Source organism: Mirounga leonina, unplaced genomic scaffold (assembly GCF_011800145.1).
Source record: "Mirounga leonina isolate KUSES-001 unplaced genomic scaffold, KU_Mleo_1.0 Mir_150, whole genome shotgun sequence".
Taxonomy (NCBI): domain Eukaryota; kingdom Metazoa; phylum Chordata; class Mammalia; order Carnivora; family Phocidae; genus Mirounga; species Mirounga leonina.
This window is the reverse complement of record NW_023270374.1, coordinates 26,428,234-26,445,380: the sequence shown is the minus strand read 5'-3', so window position 1 is coordinate 26,445,380 and position 17,147 is coordinate 26,428,234. Positions and strand designations below refer to the sequence as shown.

The window sequence follows — 17,147 nt, the reverse complement described above, 5'->3', positions numbered from 1 at the left end:
CTGAGCAAGGAGCTCGATGCAGGACTCGATCCCAGGACCCTGGGATCATGACCTGAGCTGAAGGCAGATGCTTAACCGACTGAGCCACTCAGGCGTCCCTGTAAAGACATTTTAAATATGAAAATCTGTTCTATATTTATCACAGCATTGTTTACAATAGCCACAATATGGAAGCAACCCAAGTGTCCAGTGATAGATGAATGCATGTGTGCACACCCACATCCACCCTCCCCCCCCACACACAGTAGAATATTCTTCAGCCATAAAAAAGAATGAGATCTTGGCATTTGAAGCAACAATATGGATGGACCTAGAGGGCATTGTGCTAAGTGAAGTAAGTCAGAGAAAGACAATTACCATACGATTTCACTTATATGTGGAATCTAAAAAAACAAAGCAGGGGGTGCCTAGGTTGCTCGGTTGGTTAAGTGTCTGACTCTTGATCTCAGGTTGTGGGTTCAAGCCCTGCATTGGGCTCCATGGTGGGTGTGGAGCCTACTTAAAACAAACAAACAAATAAAACAAGTGAATAAGCAAACAAAAAGCAGAAACAGACCCATAAGTACAGAGAACAAACTGATGGTTACCAGAGTGGAAGGGGATGGGGAGATGGGCAAAATGGGTGAAGGGGAGAGGGAGATACAGGCTTTCAGTTAGGGAATAAAAGGAAATAAAAGGTACAGCATTGGGAATATAGTCACTGGTATTGTAATAGCATTATATGGTGACAGATGATAGCCACACTTGGGGGGGAGCATAACGTAATGAATAAACTTGTTGAATCACTATGTTGTACACCTGAAACTAATATAACACTGTGTCAATTATACTTCAATGAAAAAAAAACGTGGGGGCGCCTGGCTGGCTCAGTCAGTAGAGCATGCAACTCTTATCTCAGGGCTATGAGTTTAAGCCCCACGTCGGGCGTAGAGCCTACTTAAAAAACAGAAAGAAAGAAAAAAAAACAGAAAGAAAAATAAAATAAGATAAAAACAGAGAGGGAAGCAAGCCATAAGGGACTCTTAAAAGTAGGAAACAAACTGAAGGTTGCTGGAGGGGTGGTGGGTGGGGAGATTGGGTAACTGGATAATGGGCATTAAGAAGAGCACTTGATGTAATGAGCACTGCATATATGCAACTCATGAATCACTAAATTATACCCCCAAAACTAATAATACACTATAGGTTAGCTAAATTGAATTTAAATAAAAAGTTTTAAAAAAAAGAACATGTAAAATCTCTTAAAACTTAATAAGATAAAAGAATAAAATAGCAAAAAAATGAGACTGCATTTGCTGATGGGAATAATCCTGTGGATAGAGAAGTTGAAGATGTAAGAAAGAGGATAATTGAATGAGCAGTGTCTTTGGGGAGGCAAGAAGAAATGGGCTACAGTTCACAAGGGGAGAATTTGACTTCAGATAAGAAGAAAGGAAACTCATCCATTGTTAACAGGAGATAGAGAATATAGGTATAGATACAGGAAGTTGGTCAATGGGGTAGTGGGAAAATAAGGTGGTTCTCATTTAATTGCTTCTTTTCTCAGTGAAGTAAGAAATGAGGTTGTCAGATGAAAGTGAGAAGTGGGTAGGAAAGTTGGAGGACAGGGGAAGATGTGAAATAGTCCCTTCAGAAAGAATATGTCAAATGGATGAATAGAAGAGCTATATCTAGCCATTTAACCATTATTTAAAATGTTTCTATGAGAAAATGCATTCTTTGCTACAATGAGGGAGTCTAGAACACATTCTTACTCCTCACCAGTGTGTGTGTGTGTGTGTGTGTGTGTGTGTAAGTGTAAGTAAAGGGGGATAATGGTAGGAGGTAGTAATTTCCAGCTACAAGAAGCCATGTTAACTTTCTATACTTACGTAAGACAACCCCTTTAGGACTGAACAGTTGCTTCCCCCAAACATGGTGGGGGTGACCTCAGAGTCAGACTCCCTTGCTCCTTTCCTGCATATGGGTTAATTTTTTTTTTTTTAAGATTTTATTTATTTATCTGACAGAGAGAGGGAACACAAGCAGGGGGAGTGGGAGAGGGAGAAGCAGACTCCCTGCCGAGCAGGGAGCCCGACATGGGGCTTGATCCCAGGACCCTGGGATCACGACCCGAGCTGAAGGCAGACACTCAACGAACGACTGAGCCACCCAGGCGCCCCTTGCATATGGGTTAATTTGCTTTTAAGCTCAGTGTTCATAAATCCAGAGCAATCTATATTTCAAGACAGTTTCTTTAAGAAATAAAGAAATAAAATTATGTCAAGCCAAGTGAAAAGAAGACTTTGGAAGGGGAAGTTCATCATTGCTTTGCTTTTTTTTTTTTTAATCTTCAGCAGATTTTATTATCTAGTTCTTAGGGAAATGTAAGAGTGGAGAAGAAAAATCTGCACAGGAGAGAAAAAGAGGATCTGGCAACCACGTTAGATTTCATGACTACCTTCAACAGATGTTTCTGTTTTCTGTGGTTGGCCAATTACTGATTGTAAAATTGTGAGTTCATTAATATTTGCCCTGCCCTGACTGGGAATAGTCACCCACATGGAAATGTAGCATGAAGACAAATTATATTCACTGTATACTTGTCTATAATAATATGATACACAAACTAACTACTGTGTCCATGTTAGCTCATTATGGAAACCAGCCCATTTGCTGATAGGCTTTTTGAGGACTATTTGTTCTGTCATTTCTGAGACCTACTTAGGGCCATTCTTAACTATCTAAAGCATCAAAATACTTTGAAAGCAAGCCATTGGTAATATAAGTATCAAGTTACTACTTCTTACTGACAAAGATAAGTGAAAAAAAAAGAATCCATTAGTAGATAGTTGTAAAAAGTTTAATTCTTTTAGAACTTTGAAAGGCAAAGTTGATGCCCTTGTTTTCTTTTGAAAACAGGAGGTAAAAAGTTGATCTCAGGTAGCTAACATATTGAGGTTTACTGTATATATGTTAGGCACTGTGCTAAGCGCTTCATGCCCATTATCATTTACTCCTCCCAAGAACCTTGTGAAATAGGTCACTTTTTTTTTTTTTAAGATTTTATTTATTTATTTGACAGAGTGAGAGAGAGAAAGAGCACAAGCAGGGGGAGTGGCAGGCAGAGGGAGAGGGAGAAGCAGGCTCTTCCTAGGACCCTGGGATCACAACCTGAGCCGAAGGCAGATAGAAGCTTAACCGACTGAGCCACCCGGCACCCCAGTAGGTCACTATTTTTATTTTATAGCTGAGGACTCTAAGGTTTAGAGAGAAAAGGTACACAGGTGGAACCTGGGTGTTTTTTTTGTTTTTTGCTTTTTTTTTTAAGATTTTGTTTATTTATTTGACAGAGAGACACAGTGAGAGAGGGAACACAAGCAGAGGGAGTGGGAGAGGAAGAAGCAGTCTTCCCACGGAGCAGGGAGCCCAATGCGGGGCTCGATCCCAGGACCTGGGGATCATGACCTGAGCCGAAGGCAGATGTTTAACAACTGAGCCACCCAGGCGCCCCGGAACCTGGTTTTAAACCTGAGTTTGACCCCAAAGCCTTGTTCTTTCTATCACACCAGCTTGCTGTCCTTAAAAAGCCTGTTAGTGACCTTTGCAATATTATAGGACACATTTTTGCATGGGGTTGGGAGTTGGGAAGAGATCCTCCTTAGTCACCAGCAAGCGTTCACTAAAACCAAGTCATGCACTATCCTTCTGGTTCTGGTGGATTGGTGAACTTGCTTATAGTAGCGGACCAACCCTCCTGCCAAGGACGACTAGGAAAGGAGGATGAATAGGGAAAAACATCTGTTTGATGGTGTTGGAAAATACCAAGATAGCCAGGAGATCCCAGAGAGGAAGGTACAAAATGTGAGACTGACGGTCTAAGCTGCTTTCTCCTTAATGCATTTATCAGTTTGCAAGTGGCACAGGCTGAGAGCAGAGAAAGAGAACAGAAATTGACTGTTAAGAGGCTAAGGAGCTAAGCAGAGCTATTGGCAGTCTCACAGTGCTAGAGAAATACAAATTCAAGTGCATGGCCAACCAAGATGGCAGGGCTCTGGTAAAGGTCTTGGCTTCCAGTTGGGTCCTCTGAAGGACTACACTGAAGGAAGGAATAAGGGTAGAACACATATAGACTAGTCTTACAAAAAACTAAATTCTAATTAGATTAAGGTGATGCAATTCTATTCTAATTGCTTGCCAGAAGTTTAAAGAAATCCTTTCTGAAAAAAGAAAAGTCCTTTCTGGAAGAAAATACCTCATGCAGAACCTCTACAATTTTCCCTGTACAGTGTCCATCATTCATTCAGAAGTTACCAAGCATAATAAAAGACAGGAAAAAACAGGCACTAAAGATTCACAGGTAATTCAGATATTGCAGTTATCAAACTTGGACTCTAAGATAATAGTGGTCAGTGATTAATATGCACAAAAAATAAGTGACAAGGTAGAGATTTTCTCCAGGGAACTAGAATATATATAATAATGAATCAAATGGAAATTCTAGAACTGGAAAACCTAACAGCAAATTAAGAATGCAGTAGGAAATTCAACAGCAGATCAAACAAAGCTAAAGAGAGGATTTATGATCTGGAAGATAGGTCTATAGAAAATACCTAGACTAAAGTTTGGAGAGAAAAGGATAGAAAACAGAAAAGAAAAAAAAAAAAAAAGAGGCCTATGAGATATAGTAAAGAGGTTTAACATACATATAAATGGAGTTCCGGAATGGGAGAAGAGACAAAATGAAGCAGGAACAATATTTGAAGAGATTAGTAACTGAATTTTTTTTTTCAAAATTTATGAAATATTTCAATTCAAGAAGCTCTATAAACCCAAGCAGGATAAATTCAAAGAAAAACATACATTTTAATAAAACTGCTCAAAATCAAAGACAGATTACAAACAGACAAAGGGGTTATTATCTCTCAGAGATGAAGGTAAAGACATTTCCAAGCAAATAAAAATTGATAAAATTTGTTGCCAGCATTTAAAAAATTATAAAAAGGCAGGATTATGGTTCTCAACAGCATCATGGAATATAGGAAGGAATAAGTAACAGTGAAAAAGCTAGATATGTGGGTAAATTAAATAAATATTGACTGTATAAAACAATAATAATGCTTTATAGGTTTAAAATACATGTAGAATTGGGGCGCCTGGGTGGCTCAGTCGTTAGGCGTCTGCCTTCGGCTCGGGTCATGATCCCAGGGTCCTGGGATCGAGCCCCGCATCGGGCTCTCTGCTCAGCAGGGAGCCTGCTTCTCCCTCTCCTGCTCCCTCTGCTTGTGCTCGATCTCTCTCTGTCAAATAAATAAATAAAATCTTTAAAAACAAAGAAGAAAAGTAATTATATGTTGCTTTTAAGAAACATATCTTACATATGAGGACACAGAAAAAAGTAGAACCTAAAAATATAGGAAAAGATATAGCGAGCAAACATTAACACAAAGAAGCTGATGTAGCTATGCTGACATCAGAAAAAGAAGACTTTAAGGCAAGAAACTGTGAAAGAAATTGAATCTGTAATTAAAATCTTCTCTTAAAGAAAATCCATGCCAAGATGACTTCACAGTGAGCAAATTTTCCCAAATATTTGAGGAGGTAATAACATTAATGATATAAAACATCTCAGAGGACAAAAAGCAGGAAAACATTTCCCAATTTATTTTATGATTTCAGTAATCTTGGTCCACTGTGGAGTTCCCCTTGGCTATTCTGTATGGCTTAGAACTAGAGTTTACCTCATACCTTTAATATGCTTACAGTTCCTCAACAGATATTTACCACATGTCATATTTTGTTCTCTTTACTCAGTTCAGCAGATATACCCCATGGCAAAAATGATTCAGTGACACTAAATTATTCTCCCTCATATGTACGCTGGCCAACTAGCATAGAACAGTATTCCAGAAAAGAGAGATTTTTGCTGAAAGAATAGCTTCTTCCCCATTCCCTACACTGCAAACTGATAACAGTAAGATTTAAGTTAATTTGTCTGTTTGCTTGTTTTTCTCCTACAGACTCCATTAATAATATACCTCTTTCATTTCCTGATTGACTATGCTGAATTGGTATTTATGGTAAGTAACCTTCCACATAAAGTCAATATGTGTATATCTTTAGAGTCTTTTATCTTTTTTTTTTAAGATTTTATTTATTTGTCAGAGAGAGAGAGCACAAGCAGGGGAGAGGCAGAGGCAGAGGGAGAAGCAGGCTCCCTGCTGAGCAAGGAGCCCGATGTGGGACTCGATCCCAGGACACTGGGATCATGACCCAGGCCAAAGGCAGCCGCTTAACCGACTGAGCCACCCAGGCGTCCCCCTAGAGTCTTTTATCTTAAGAAAAATATCTTTTAGGAGCTTAGGAGTCTCTGAGAGTATAAAAGCAAAAACCTATCCTTAATTTGAATTCAAGGAACTCTGATAGTATTATGGAAGTACGGGGAGTAGTCTCTGACAGTTGACCAGTTCCAATTCCTTGTACTTGGTTTCTGGACTATGTAGTCTCAAACTTTGTAGCACCAAGATTCTATGATTGGTTTTAATTGTGGTGCCAGTGTAGAGGGCATCCTGAATTTCCTAAGCATTCTGCCAAGAGATTCCATGCAGTGGACATAGGCCTGATGAGACTCTCAGGAGCAATAACCTTCAAAGTTGAGTTGACAGGGTGGTTTTGAGAGAGAGTAATTTGATACACTTGCCTAGTGTAGGGTTGAAAATCTGGGTCAAGTAGGAGGCCCGCTGAAGTCTTCCTTAATCATTATAATGGCTGCTGTTTACTGAGGACTTACTTCATGCTAGGCACTTGACGTACATCAGGCCTGCAAAGCACTGGGTGTTATTCCTGTTTTACAGAAAACCTAAGTGACTTGCAATTAAAGAACAGATGTGGTACACCACGCTAACAAGCCTTGGTGGGTGCCAGTCCTCAGGGTTTTCTAGTCAAATCTCCCTGAAAGGCTTTATCTTTGGATGGTCAAAGTGCGAGTTGAGGTTCTGCCTGAGTTCATTACCAAATAGTCCACTACCATCCAAAAGCTGTAGGTCCTGGCAGCATTCCATCCCTCCTACACTAGTATTTCTCTTTCTCTTGACAGATAACTGATGCACTCACTGCTATTGCCCTGTATTTTGCAATCCAGGACTTCAATAAAGTTGTGGTAAGTAGTCAGTGGGTGGAGTTTTGGGGAGTCTTCTGGTCTCTGTTACTACAAAGAATCAAAGGTCATGTACTTAAGGATCCAACTGTTTAAAAATACTAAGTAGGAGTGAAGCTACTGGCCTGTTAAGCCAGCCCTGGAATGGTCAAACCCGAACCAAAGACAGCTTTACTAATAGATACAGAAAGGTCAGTTTCATCTGTGTAGCTTAATATCCATTCACTTGTGCAAGTTCAGACTTTCTGGAGCAGAGCTGAACTACAATAATATTAATGAGGACCCTTAAAAATCTTCTTTTCATGAATACAGCTTTTAACTGACTATGTTATGCCTATCTGAGGTAAAATTGGATTCCCAATGTAGTTTCTGTTACCCTGCAGAGAGCAATCTTACTTGGAAAATTTGGCATGTAGTAAATGCCTGTAGAAAGTATTGATGTAAACTTTAGTCTTAATCCCTATGTGATGGCCAAGGGGAATGGTATATTGTAACCATTTTCGTTTTCCTGGGTTCTGAGAGAGTTAACAGATTAACCATATGCACTATCCATGTAGTTATTTTAAAAATTGGCTGCAGTCCTCCTTGATTGGTTGGGAGCCACTGAGAAGATTTAGACCGGAGTGAGAGAAGGCTGCATCTCTTTGGTGTTGTCTCTTTATCGTTCATTTTCACTTCTGTTGCCAAGTAATGGAACCAGAAGTAGCAGTCTGCCTTTCTGTGGCACTGGTCATTAGTAACAAAGCTGGTGAATTCTAGAATTATGGACCTCAAAGAGACTTATAAGATACTTAGATTGGGAATTTTTAACTTGGGGTCCGTTTATAGGCTTAACAGGCCTATAAAACCCTTGAAGAAGTAGGGTCACCTGGCTGGCTTAGTCGGTAGAGCTTGTGACTGTCCATCTGAGGGTTGTGAGTTCAAGCCCCGCAGTGGGTGTAGAAATTAGTTTTAAAAAAAAGAACTACATTTTAGAGACTTATCACTAAGACCCAGTGAGTGTACATCTTAAACCAGTGGAGCATTTGGGTCAACATAGATAAACCTAAGGGCATTATGCTAACTGAAGTCAGACAAAGACCAATGCCGTATGATCTTACTTACACGTGGAATCTTAAAAAGTCAACCTGGGGGGTGCCTGGGTGGCACAGTTAGTTAAATGTCTGGCTCCTAGTTTCCATTCAGGTCCTGATCTCAGGCTCATGAGATCGAGTTTTGCGTCGGCACATGCTCAGTTCAGAGTCTGCTTAAGACTCTCTTCCTCTGCCCCTCCCCTGCCACACTCACACGAGTGTGCACTCCCTCCCTCTCTCTCTCAAATAAATCTTAAAAAAAAAAAAAAGTCAAACTGGGGAACCTGACTGGCTTGGTTGGTAGAGCATGCCACTCTTGATCTTGGGGAAGTGAGTTCAAGTCCCACATTGGGTGTAGAGCTTACTTTAAAATAAATAAATAAGGGGCGCCTGGGTGGCTCAGTCGTTAAGCGTCTGCCTTTGGCTCAGGTCATGATCCCAGGGTCCTGGGATCCAGCCCCGCATTGGGCTCCCTGCTCCTCAGGAAGCCTGCTTCTCCCTCTCCCACCCCCTCTGCTTGTGTTCCCTCTCTCGCTATGTCTCTCTCTGTCAAATAAATAAATAAAATCTTTTAAATAAATAAATAAGTCAAACTCACAGAAACAGTATATTGCTGGTTGCCCAGGGGGTGCATTTGGGGGTGGGGGAAATGGGAAGATGTTGGTCAAAGGGTACAAACTTCCAGTTATAAGATGAGTAAGTTCTAGATATCTAATATATGGCATGGTGATTATAGTTAATACTGTATACTTGAAAGTTGCTAAAAGAGTTATCTTAGGGGGCGCCTGGGTGGCTCAGTCGTTAAGCGTCTGCCTTCTGCTCAGGTCATGATCCCGGGATCCTGGGATTGAGCCCCGCATCGGGCTCCCTGCTCCACAGGAGGCCTGCTTCTCCCTCTCCTGCTCCCCCTGCTTGTGTTCCCTCTCTCGCTGTGTCTCTGTCAAATAAATAAAATCTTAAAAAAAAAAAAAAGTTATCTTAGGGGTGCCTGGGTGGCTCAGCCGGTTAAGCATCTGCCTTTGGCCCAGGTCATGGTCTCCTCACAAGCTGAGGAATGCAGAGATAAATTAGCTCCACCCTGGAGATTTTTTTTTAATTCAAAAATTTCTATTGAAATATAACATGCATATGGAAAAGCACACAAGCATCTGTGTATAAAGTGATTAATGATCACAGAGACAGTGCACCTAGGTAATTACCTTTTAGGCCACTTTTTTTTTTTTTTTTAAGATTTTATTTATTTATTTGACAGAGACACAGCGACAGAGGGAACACAAGCAGGGGGAGTAGGAAAGAGAGAAACAGGCTTCCCGCGGAGCAGGGACCCCAATGCGGGGCTCGATTCTAGGACCCTGGGATCATGACCTGAGCCGAAGGCAGACGGTCAATGACAGCCACCCAGGAGCCCCCTTTTAGGCCACTTTTAACCTCTCCTATGGCAGCTTTATTTTTTTTATTTTTATTTATTTTTTAAAGATTTTATTTATTTGACAGAGAGAGACACAGTGAGAGAGGGAACACAAGCAGGGGGGGAGAGGGAGAAGCAGATTCCCCGCTGAGCAGGGAGCCCAAAGCGGGGCTCGATCCCAGGACCCTGGGATCATGACCTGAGCCAAAGGCCGATGCTTAACTGACTGAGCCACTCAGATGCCCCATCCTGTGGTAGCTTTATTTTTTATTTTATTTTTTTAAAGATTTTATTTATTTATTTAACAGAGAGAGACTCAGTGAGATAGGGAACGCAAGTAGGGAGAGGGGGAGAGGGAGAAGCAGGCTTCCTCCCGAGCATGGAGCCTGATGCTGGGTTCTATTATGACCTGAGCCGAAGGCAGATGCTCAACGACTGAGCCACCCAGGCGCCCCCTGTGGTAGCTTTAAATCTCCTCATTGTCAAGGCTGCTGAATATATCTAGAAATATTTATCTTTGGATTTTAAATTGTAGGCTTTAACCTCATTTATTTTTATACTTTTAATATTTTCTTGGTGTGTGTGTGTGTTCACTTTTCCTTAGACTTTTAGCCATTTTCCTGTCTCTAACTGGATCCAGTAGGGATTTTTAAAAGGAATTTTTGTTGTTCTTCAGGGAGCTGAGTCAATATTGGGCCTGTGAAGCCAGGCATAATGGGGGCTTTGCTGATGAGATTGGAGGAGACAAAAAGAGATGTAGCAGAGAATCTGGGGAATGCTGACCTGACTGCCCTTCTCTCCTATAGACTCTCCTTTCATAAAATCTTCCTGTTTCAAAGTATTTTGGAAGATTAGGGTGACAAGGAAGTACTTTTCTTTGGTTGTTGGCACAGTGTCACCTCTGTGTAGGATCTACATGTGCCTGTTGAGCTGCCCCCATCTCCTCCTGTAGTCCTGCTGGCTGGCTTCCAGCCTGCGAATGGGTCTACATTCCCACCTGTCTCTCTGGCTTCTCCTGGATCAACTCCCTATTTCCTTTCAACAGCCTTCTTTGTGGGTCTCACCCCATCCAGGTGGCCACCTTTTTGCAGGAACTCCAGGACCCTTAAGCTAGCAGGGCCTCCTTCCTCTACCCCTGCTGCAGCTGTCCCCACTAAGTGCTTTGTCTGTGGAGCCAGCCCCTCTGATAAAAGCACCTTAGTTCATATATTGTCTGTTTAATTAAACAGCCCCACCTGTGAATGGTAGTGTAACTCTTAACTGATGATAATTCCCACTGTTGAACCTGAACTCTCAGAGATGATCAAAGGGAGGTTTTTGAAGTTTGTTCAGGTTTTCTGATTAAGCCTCTATTTAAATCTGTGCAAGAAGTCTGGGCTTACCTGTATTCCTGTGATAACTCCTCAATTTTCTTTTTCCTTTTTTTTTTTTATCAGAGAGAGAGAGAGTGAGCACAAGCAGGGGGAGCGGCAGGCAGAGGGAGAAGCAGGCTACCTGCTGAGCAAGGAGCCCGATGTGGGGTTTGATCCCAGGACTCTGGGATCATGACCTGAGCCGAAGGCAGCCGCTTAAGCGCTTGAGCCACCCAGGCGTCCCAACTCCTCGATTTTCTTTTGAACTGAAAAGCGAATCTTTAAAAATTTTTTAAAGCTTTCCATTTAAAAAAATTATGAAATATGTAAGACATGCAAAAATATGTAAAGAATAATACATACTGTGAACCTATTTCAGGTTCAAAAATAAAACATTACATGGGGCACCTGGGTGGCTCAGTTGGTTGAGTGTCCAACTCTTAGTTTCAGCTTAGGTCATGATCTTGGGGTTGTGGGATCGAGCCCTGTGTAGGGCTCTGCACTCTGGGGAGTCTGCTTGAGATTCTCTCCTTCTCCCTCTGCCCCTCCTCCCCCTCATGTTTGTGCACTCTCTCTCTCAAATAAATAAATAAAATAAAAAATAAATATATTACACATATACTCGCCTCTGAAATGTTCACCTCTTTATTCTCCTTCTCACCAGTTCACACTGTAGTGGATTTAGTGTTTATTGTCCCCCCACAGGGCCTTAACTTTTGCTACTTTTGTATATATCCCTAAATAACACGTAGTATTATTTTGCATGCTTTTAACTTTGTGTAAATGGCATGATACAGTATGCGTTTTACACATGCCTTTTTCATAATTAACTCTTCTATCATGCCCAGTTAAGCACTCGCTACTCTGGCTCCCCTGTACTACTCTGTTTTATAATCAGTTGCAGCATTGATTTTATGCTCTTGAAATAAGATTCTCTGACCATTAAATCAGCAAAGCTCCCCATTTGGGGTTCAGAGGCTTTTTCCATCTATAATCTGACCCATGTTTGCTTATAGGGTTGACTAACTTTTCTTCATTCTGGAGCACACCCATGAACTTGCTGGGACACACCAGGGGAAGGCAAGAGCTTTCCGCCCCCATCTCACTCCCTCTAGACCAACCAGCTGCCCAGCCACACCCAGCCGTCCTCCTTCCTTCATCATGGCCATTCCCCACTTCCTCTGTGGGAGTCAAAAACTTGAAACAGGAGGGCTTGGAAGAAAACCTGGGATACTGTGACATTCAGGGGATCATTTTACTTTGTATGAAAATATTTCACTTTGCTGATGGAACTTTGGAGTCCTTAGGCCACTCATGATTACTTTTTTTTTTTTAAGATTTTATTAGAGAGAGAGAGAGCATGAGCAGGGGGAGGGGCAGAGGGAGAGGGAGAAGCAGACTCCCCGCTGAGCAGGGAGCCTCCATCTCAGGACTCTGGTCATGACCTAAGCCGAAGGCAGACACTTCACTGACTGAGCCACCCAGGCGCCCCAATGATATTTGTTCAGAATGGCTGAGAAACTTGCTTTGCCACTCAGTCATTCATTTAGCCATTCAGTAGATATTTACTGTTTGCTCACTGTACCAGGTCCTGGCAAATAAACATCATCCCTGCCCTCATGGAACTCATAGTCTAGTGAGGGAGACAGATATTAGTCACATAAATAAGAAAGTTGTAACCATGAACAGTGCTATGAAAGAATGTTATAGGGAGATTTTACCTACTGAGGGGGGTGAGTGTGTCTTCCTGAGGAAGAAATGATTCAACTGAGATCTAAAGGTGATGTGGGAGCTAACTAGGGAAAGAGAACAGGTTGTTCCAGGTCAAATGCAAAGGCATGGGAGCATGAGGGTTACGGCATGTTCATGGTGCTAGAACCCAGAGAGTGAGAGGTGAGGGGACAGGTGGGGGTGAGGTGAGCCTGGACAGCTAGGGCCAGACCAGGTGGGGCCAGGTGGGCCATGGAAGGACTGCTGTCTTCATTCTAAAATCAATGGGAAGTAATGTGTTTTGTCATTTCTTTTTTCCAGTTTAAAAAGCAGAAACTCCTCCTAGAACTAGACCAATATGCCCCAGATGTGGCCGAACTCATCCGAACCCCGATGGAAATGCGTTCCATCCCTCTAAAAGTGGCCCTGTTGTAAGTATTCTTTGACAAAACGGGGCTCAGTGCCAACAAACGCAAGGAAAATCTGATGAGACTTTCTCATGTTGTTTGTTGTATTTTTGGAGATTTGCAGTCTTAGTCATCAAGTACTTGCTGCAGTTCTGTTGCATGACTGGGGTTCTGGCCAGCAAAAGAGACAGAGCCATTCTGTTTCTGTTGGGACAAAGCCTCACACAGGGACATGCACAATCAACCCTTTACAAATGCTTTTTCATTCTATGCTGATCTGGGCTCCAGCCTACTTGTAACCAGTGTTTCAAAAAAAAAAAAAAAAAAAAGTTCTTTAATTGTATATATGGATTGAATAAAATTCTGATCTTTATGTGGCCATTATTTTGAGCAGCGCCTATATTTCATGTACAATTAGTCCCCCATTTGTAGTTTAGAAAACTAGGCAAACAGACCCATCCCAGCTGGGACACCAGTATGGGAGAGTGGAACTTACTGAAGCTCTGTAAAAGATTTCTCGGGGAGTGCTCAGCGCTGCCAGTAAATTTAATTCTTTCAGGTTATTCCCATTTATATTCTGGAGATAGGCAAATGTGACAATTATTCAGTCAAACTAACAGTCACTGAATATTAATATACTAGCTTCAAAGGGATACACTGTAAATAAGACAGACAAGTTTCCTCATGGAAAAACCTGACCTTAGAACTTCAGAATTAGATGGGGCCTTGTGAGGGCAGTTTATTCAACCCTCTGCTTTGTGTTGAATCTCCTGTTCAGTGTTCCAAATAGGGGGCTGTGCAGCTTCTTCTTGAACATCACCTGCTATTTAGAAATGGCTTTTTTTCCCTCTCCCACCAAACAACTTTCATATCTATGTATTTCGGAAATATTGGCAGGAACTACCTAATAGAACCGGAGGTTTAGCAACATTATGAATCCCTTATGGACTCTTATATCTCCTGGGGATACTTTTATAATAGTGGCAGCCATTTCTTTAAGGGTTGTGTAACAGGCCTATCTGTAATTGTTGAAAAAAAAACACCAACAATTTCTGGGCCTTTGGTTTTAGAACTGCTGATCTTACAGCCCTGGGAGGTATTGGACTTAAGCTCTTTATTGGTGAATAATAATTATAATCTGTCCCTGACATGCTGGTATGTTTCTTCCTATCTAATAATCAGAATTATGTAACTGGTCTCCCTTTTCACTCTGTCTGCCAGGAAACTCAGAGCCAGATTTGAAGCTGATTAATACAGTGCTGTAGAAGACCCTTTGGTCTTTTTTCCCCTGGCCCTTATTTTTTTTCTATTTACGTTTTTCCTGGTCTTAATTTTTTATTTCTGTTTTTATTTTGCTATTAGCTTTTATTATCTGTTCTCATTTGAGCGGCCTCAAATCTTCTGTGGAAGCAGGATAGAAATAAATAAAATAATCATCCATTAGGACTATAAAATTTCCCTAATCAGCATTTTAAATTCATTTCTCAGTCCATTCCTTTCCACCTCAGAAAAAGACTAGGTTTTTCAGCTTAATTCCTTCCCAGTGGAAGTTCAAGATGCCCTGTGAAGTCCTGTGGCAACCAGCTTGTGGAATTCAGCAGATACTTACCCTGTCCTGAGGGTCTGGCTTGGTAGATACAGCTTGACTACCCAGAGGGCTAACCGCAAGCTGCTCTGGCCTCTTGGAGGAAAGGGAGGGTAGCCTGCATCAGAGCTTGGGAGCCTGATTGAGGAAAAATTACTTTCCTGGTTTTCAGAGATAACTGTAGCCATTCCTAAAATATATGACTCTGTGGGAATTGGTAAAATTTTATCATTTATGATATCTGAAGTAATAAAAAGAACATAGGCTTTCGAGCCAGAAAGTCCGGATTTTGAATGTACTGATTAGCTTATGAAACCTTGGGCAAGTTCCTCAACCACTGAGTCTCAGTTTCTCCATCAGAGGACTAATGGTGTTGCTAGTTTACTGGATCTCTGTGATGATATACCATGTAGCACAGAATGGGCAGTGAATGTTCAGCATCTTAGACTCATTGGTCCTAACCCCATTTCATTCTCTTTTACTTAAGAGAACTCATTTCTAAGAAGTTGCCTTCCCTTGAGTATGGTGTTAGTAAATCTCTTGAATTGCCTGCCTGTGGTGGCCAGGACTCCCTGGTGCTTTGACCGGGATTACTAATGCCAACATTGTATGTTTTTCCCCAGCTATCTCTTAAATCCCTACACCGTCTTGTCTTGTGTTGCCAAGTCTACCTGTGCCATCAACAACACCCTCATTGCTTTCTTCATTTTGACCACGATAAAAGGTAAGGCCCCAGAGGAAAGCGCAAAGCTCAGTCCCTGATTTGTGCAGGGTTTTGTAATACTTCTGCTGTGGATTTTTTTTTTTAAAAGCAGTCCAACATTTAAGAATATATATTTTTAATTACACAAGTAACACAAGATTATTCTAGGAAATTTCGATAAGCTGAGAAAAAAATTAATTAAAAGATGCTGAAATTCTACAACTCAGAGAGTTATTGTTAACACAGTTGGAAAAAAATAAACAATGGGACGCCTGCTTGGCTCAGTCAGAAGAGCATGCGACACTTGATCTTGGGGTCGTGTGTTCAAGCCCCGAGCTGGATATAGAGATTATTTTTAAAAATAAAGTTTAAAAAACAAACAGAAAAACTGAGAAAAAGCTTATGAGAATAGCAGCCCTCAGCCTCTCTTCCCATCCCTAGTTCAACTTCGAAAGAACTACTTTCTGGCTTTTGCTGGTATTTACTTCCATATTTCTTTTTTAAGATTTTATTTATTTATTTATTAGAGAGAGATAGAGAAAGCACAAGCAGGGGGGAGGGGGAGAGGGAGAGGGAGAAGCAGGCTTCCCACTGAGCAGAGAGCCCGGTGCGGGACTCGATCCAGGACTCTGGGATCATGACCTGAGCCAAAGGCGGACGCTTAACCGACTGAGCCACCCAGGCTCTCCTACTTCCATATTTCTAAGTAAGATCTCATATTACTATTTCCTGAATTATAAATTTTAGACATTATTTATTGCATTCCCCTGATGGGAGATAAAGATTCAGCTCTTTTGTATCATCACTTCCCCTTTACCTAATTTTCTTAGAGAAGTTGTATCACAGGTTTGATTAATCAGTAGTCAGTACCTATAGTTTATGACTCTGTATCCATTATTCATTGTTGGCAAAGTAGTAACTACTTTTTCTTTCTTGTATAACCTTTTCTTTTTCCTGGGGTTAATAATTATCTTTTTTTTTTTTTTTTTGCTTGTTTTTTTGTTTTTGCTTAGTCTTTTTGTGACAATCCCTTTCCCCCAGCTGTTCTGCTAGACCTATCAAGTGCAGTTTTTAAAAAATGTTTAATGCATCAAACAGTGTATCAGTTCCATTAATTTTCTGAAGACCTCTCTCACACATCCTTCATCCTGCCCCAGTTCTGCCCTGGTTGTTTCTGGGCCTGGTGCAAAGCTGTCATACTGGGACTTCCCTTTATAATTCTCCTGTGTCGTTTCCCTTTTTTCCTGGATTCCTTCTTTCCTTCATTGATTTTTTCCTCCGTTTTGCTAAAGTATTTCCTCTAGTAGTTTCCAAAAAAAAGGGTGTATGAGGGGCACTTGGCTGGCTCCGTCAGTAGAGCGTGCGACTCTTGATCTCGGGGTTGTAAGTTTGAACCCCATGTTGGGTGTAGAGATTACTTAAAAATAAAAATCTTAAAAAAAGGAGTAGGTGTATGAGATACATATTTTGAGTCATTCTTTGTCTGAAAAATGTCTTTATTCTAGTTTAGTACTAAATAGTTGGGACAAGGTATAGAATTCTAGACTGGAAAAACTTTTCCTTCAGAATTTTGAAGGCATTACTTCACTGTCTTCTATCTAGCATCCTGGTTGCTATGAAGCAGTTTGATGCCATTAAATGTAATCTAATGTTTTCTGAAAGATTTAGTGTTTTGAAATTTTATGACGCCATGTCTTGACATGGGTCTTTTTCCATTTATTATGCTGGGCACTTGGTAGGCCCTTTCAGTTTAGACACCAGTGTCCTTTAGTTC

At 41.2% G+C, this 17,147-nt stretch overlaps 1 protein-coding gene across 2 annotated transcripts in view; it reads left to right on the top strand.

The window, feature by feature from the left end:
• The window catches only part of PIGU (phosphatidylinositol glycan anchor biosynthesis class U), an 87,445-nt gene that overhangs the window by 16,789 nt on the left and 53,509 nt on the right, over positions 1–17,147 (top strand). For both annotated transcript variants that reach the window (XM_035006148.1, XM_035006149.1), the window contains exons 3-6: positions 6,000–6,059; positions 7,076–7,138; positions 13,000–13,109; positions 15,294–15,394. In XM_035006148.1, coding sequence (XP_034862039.1) covers positions 6,000–6,059; positions 7,076–7,138; positions 13,000–13,109; positions 15,294–15,394 — 334 coding nt within the window. The remainder of the gene's footprint in view (positions 1–5,999; positions 6,060–7,075; positions 7,139–12,999; positions 13,110–15,293; positions 15,395–17,147) is intronic.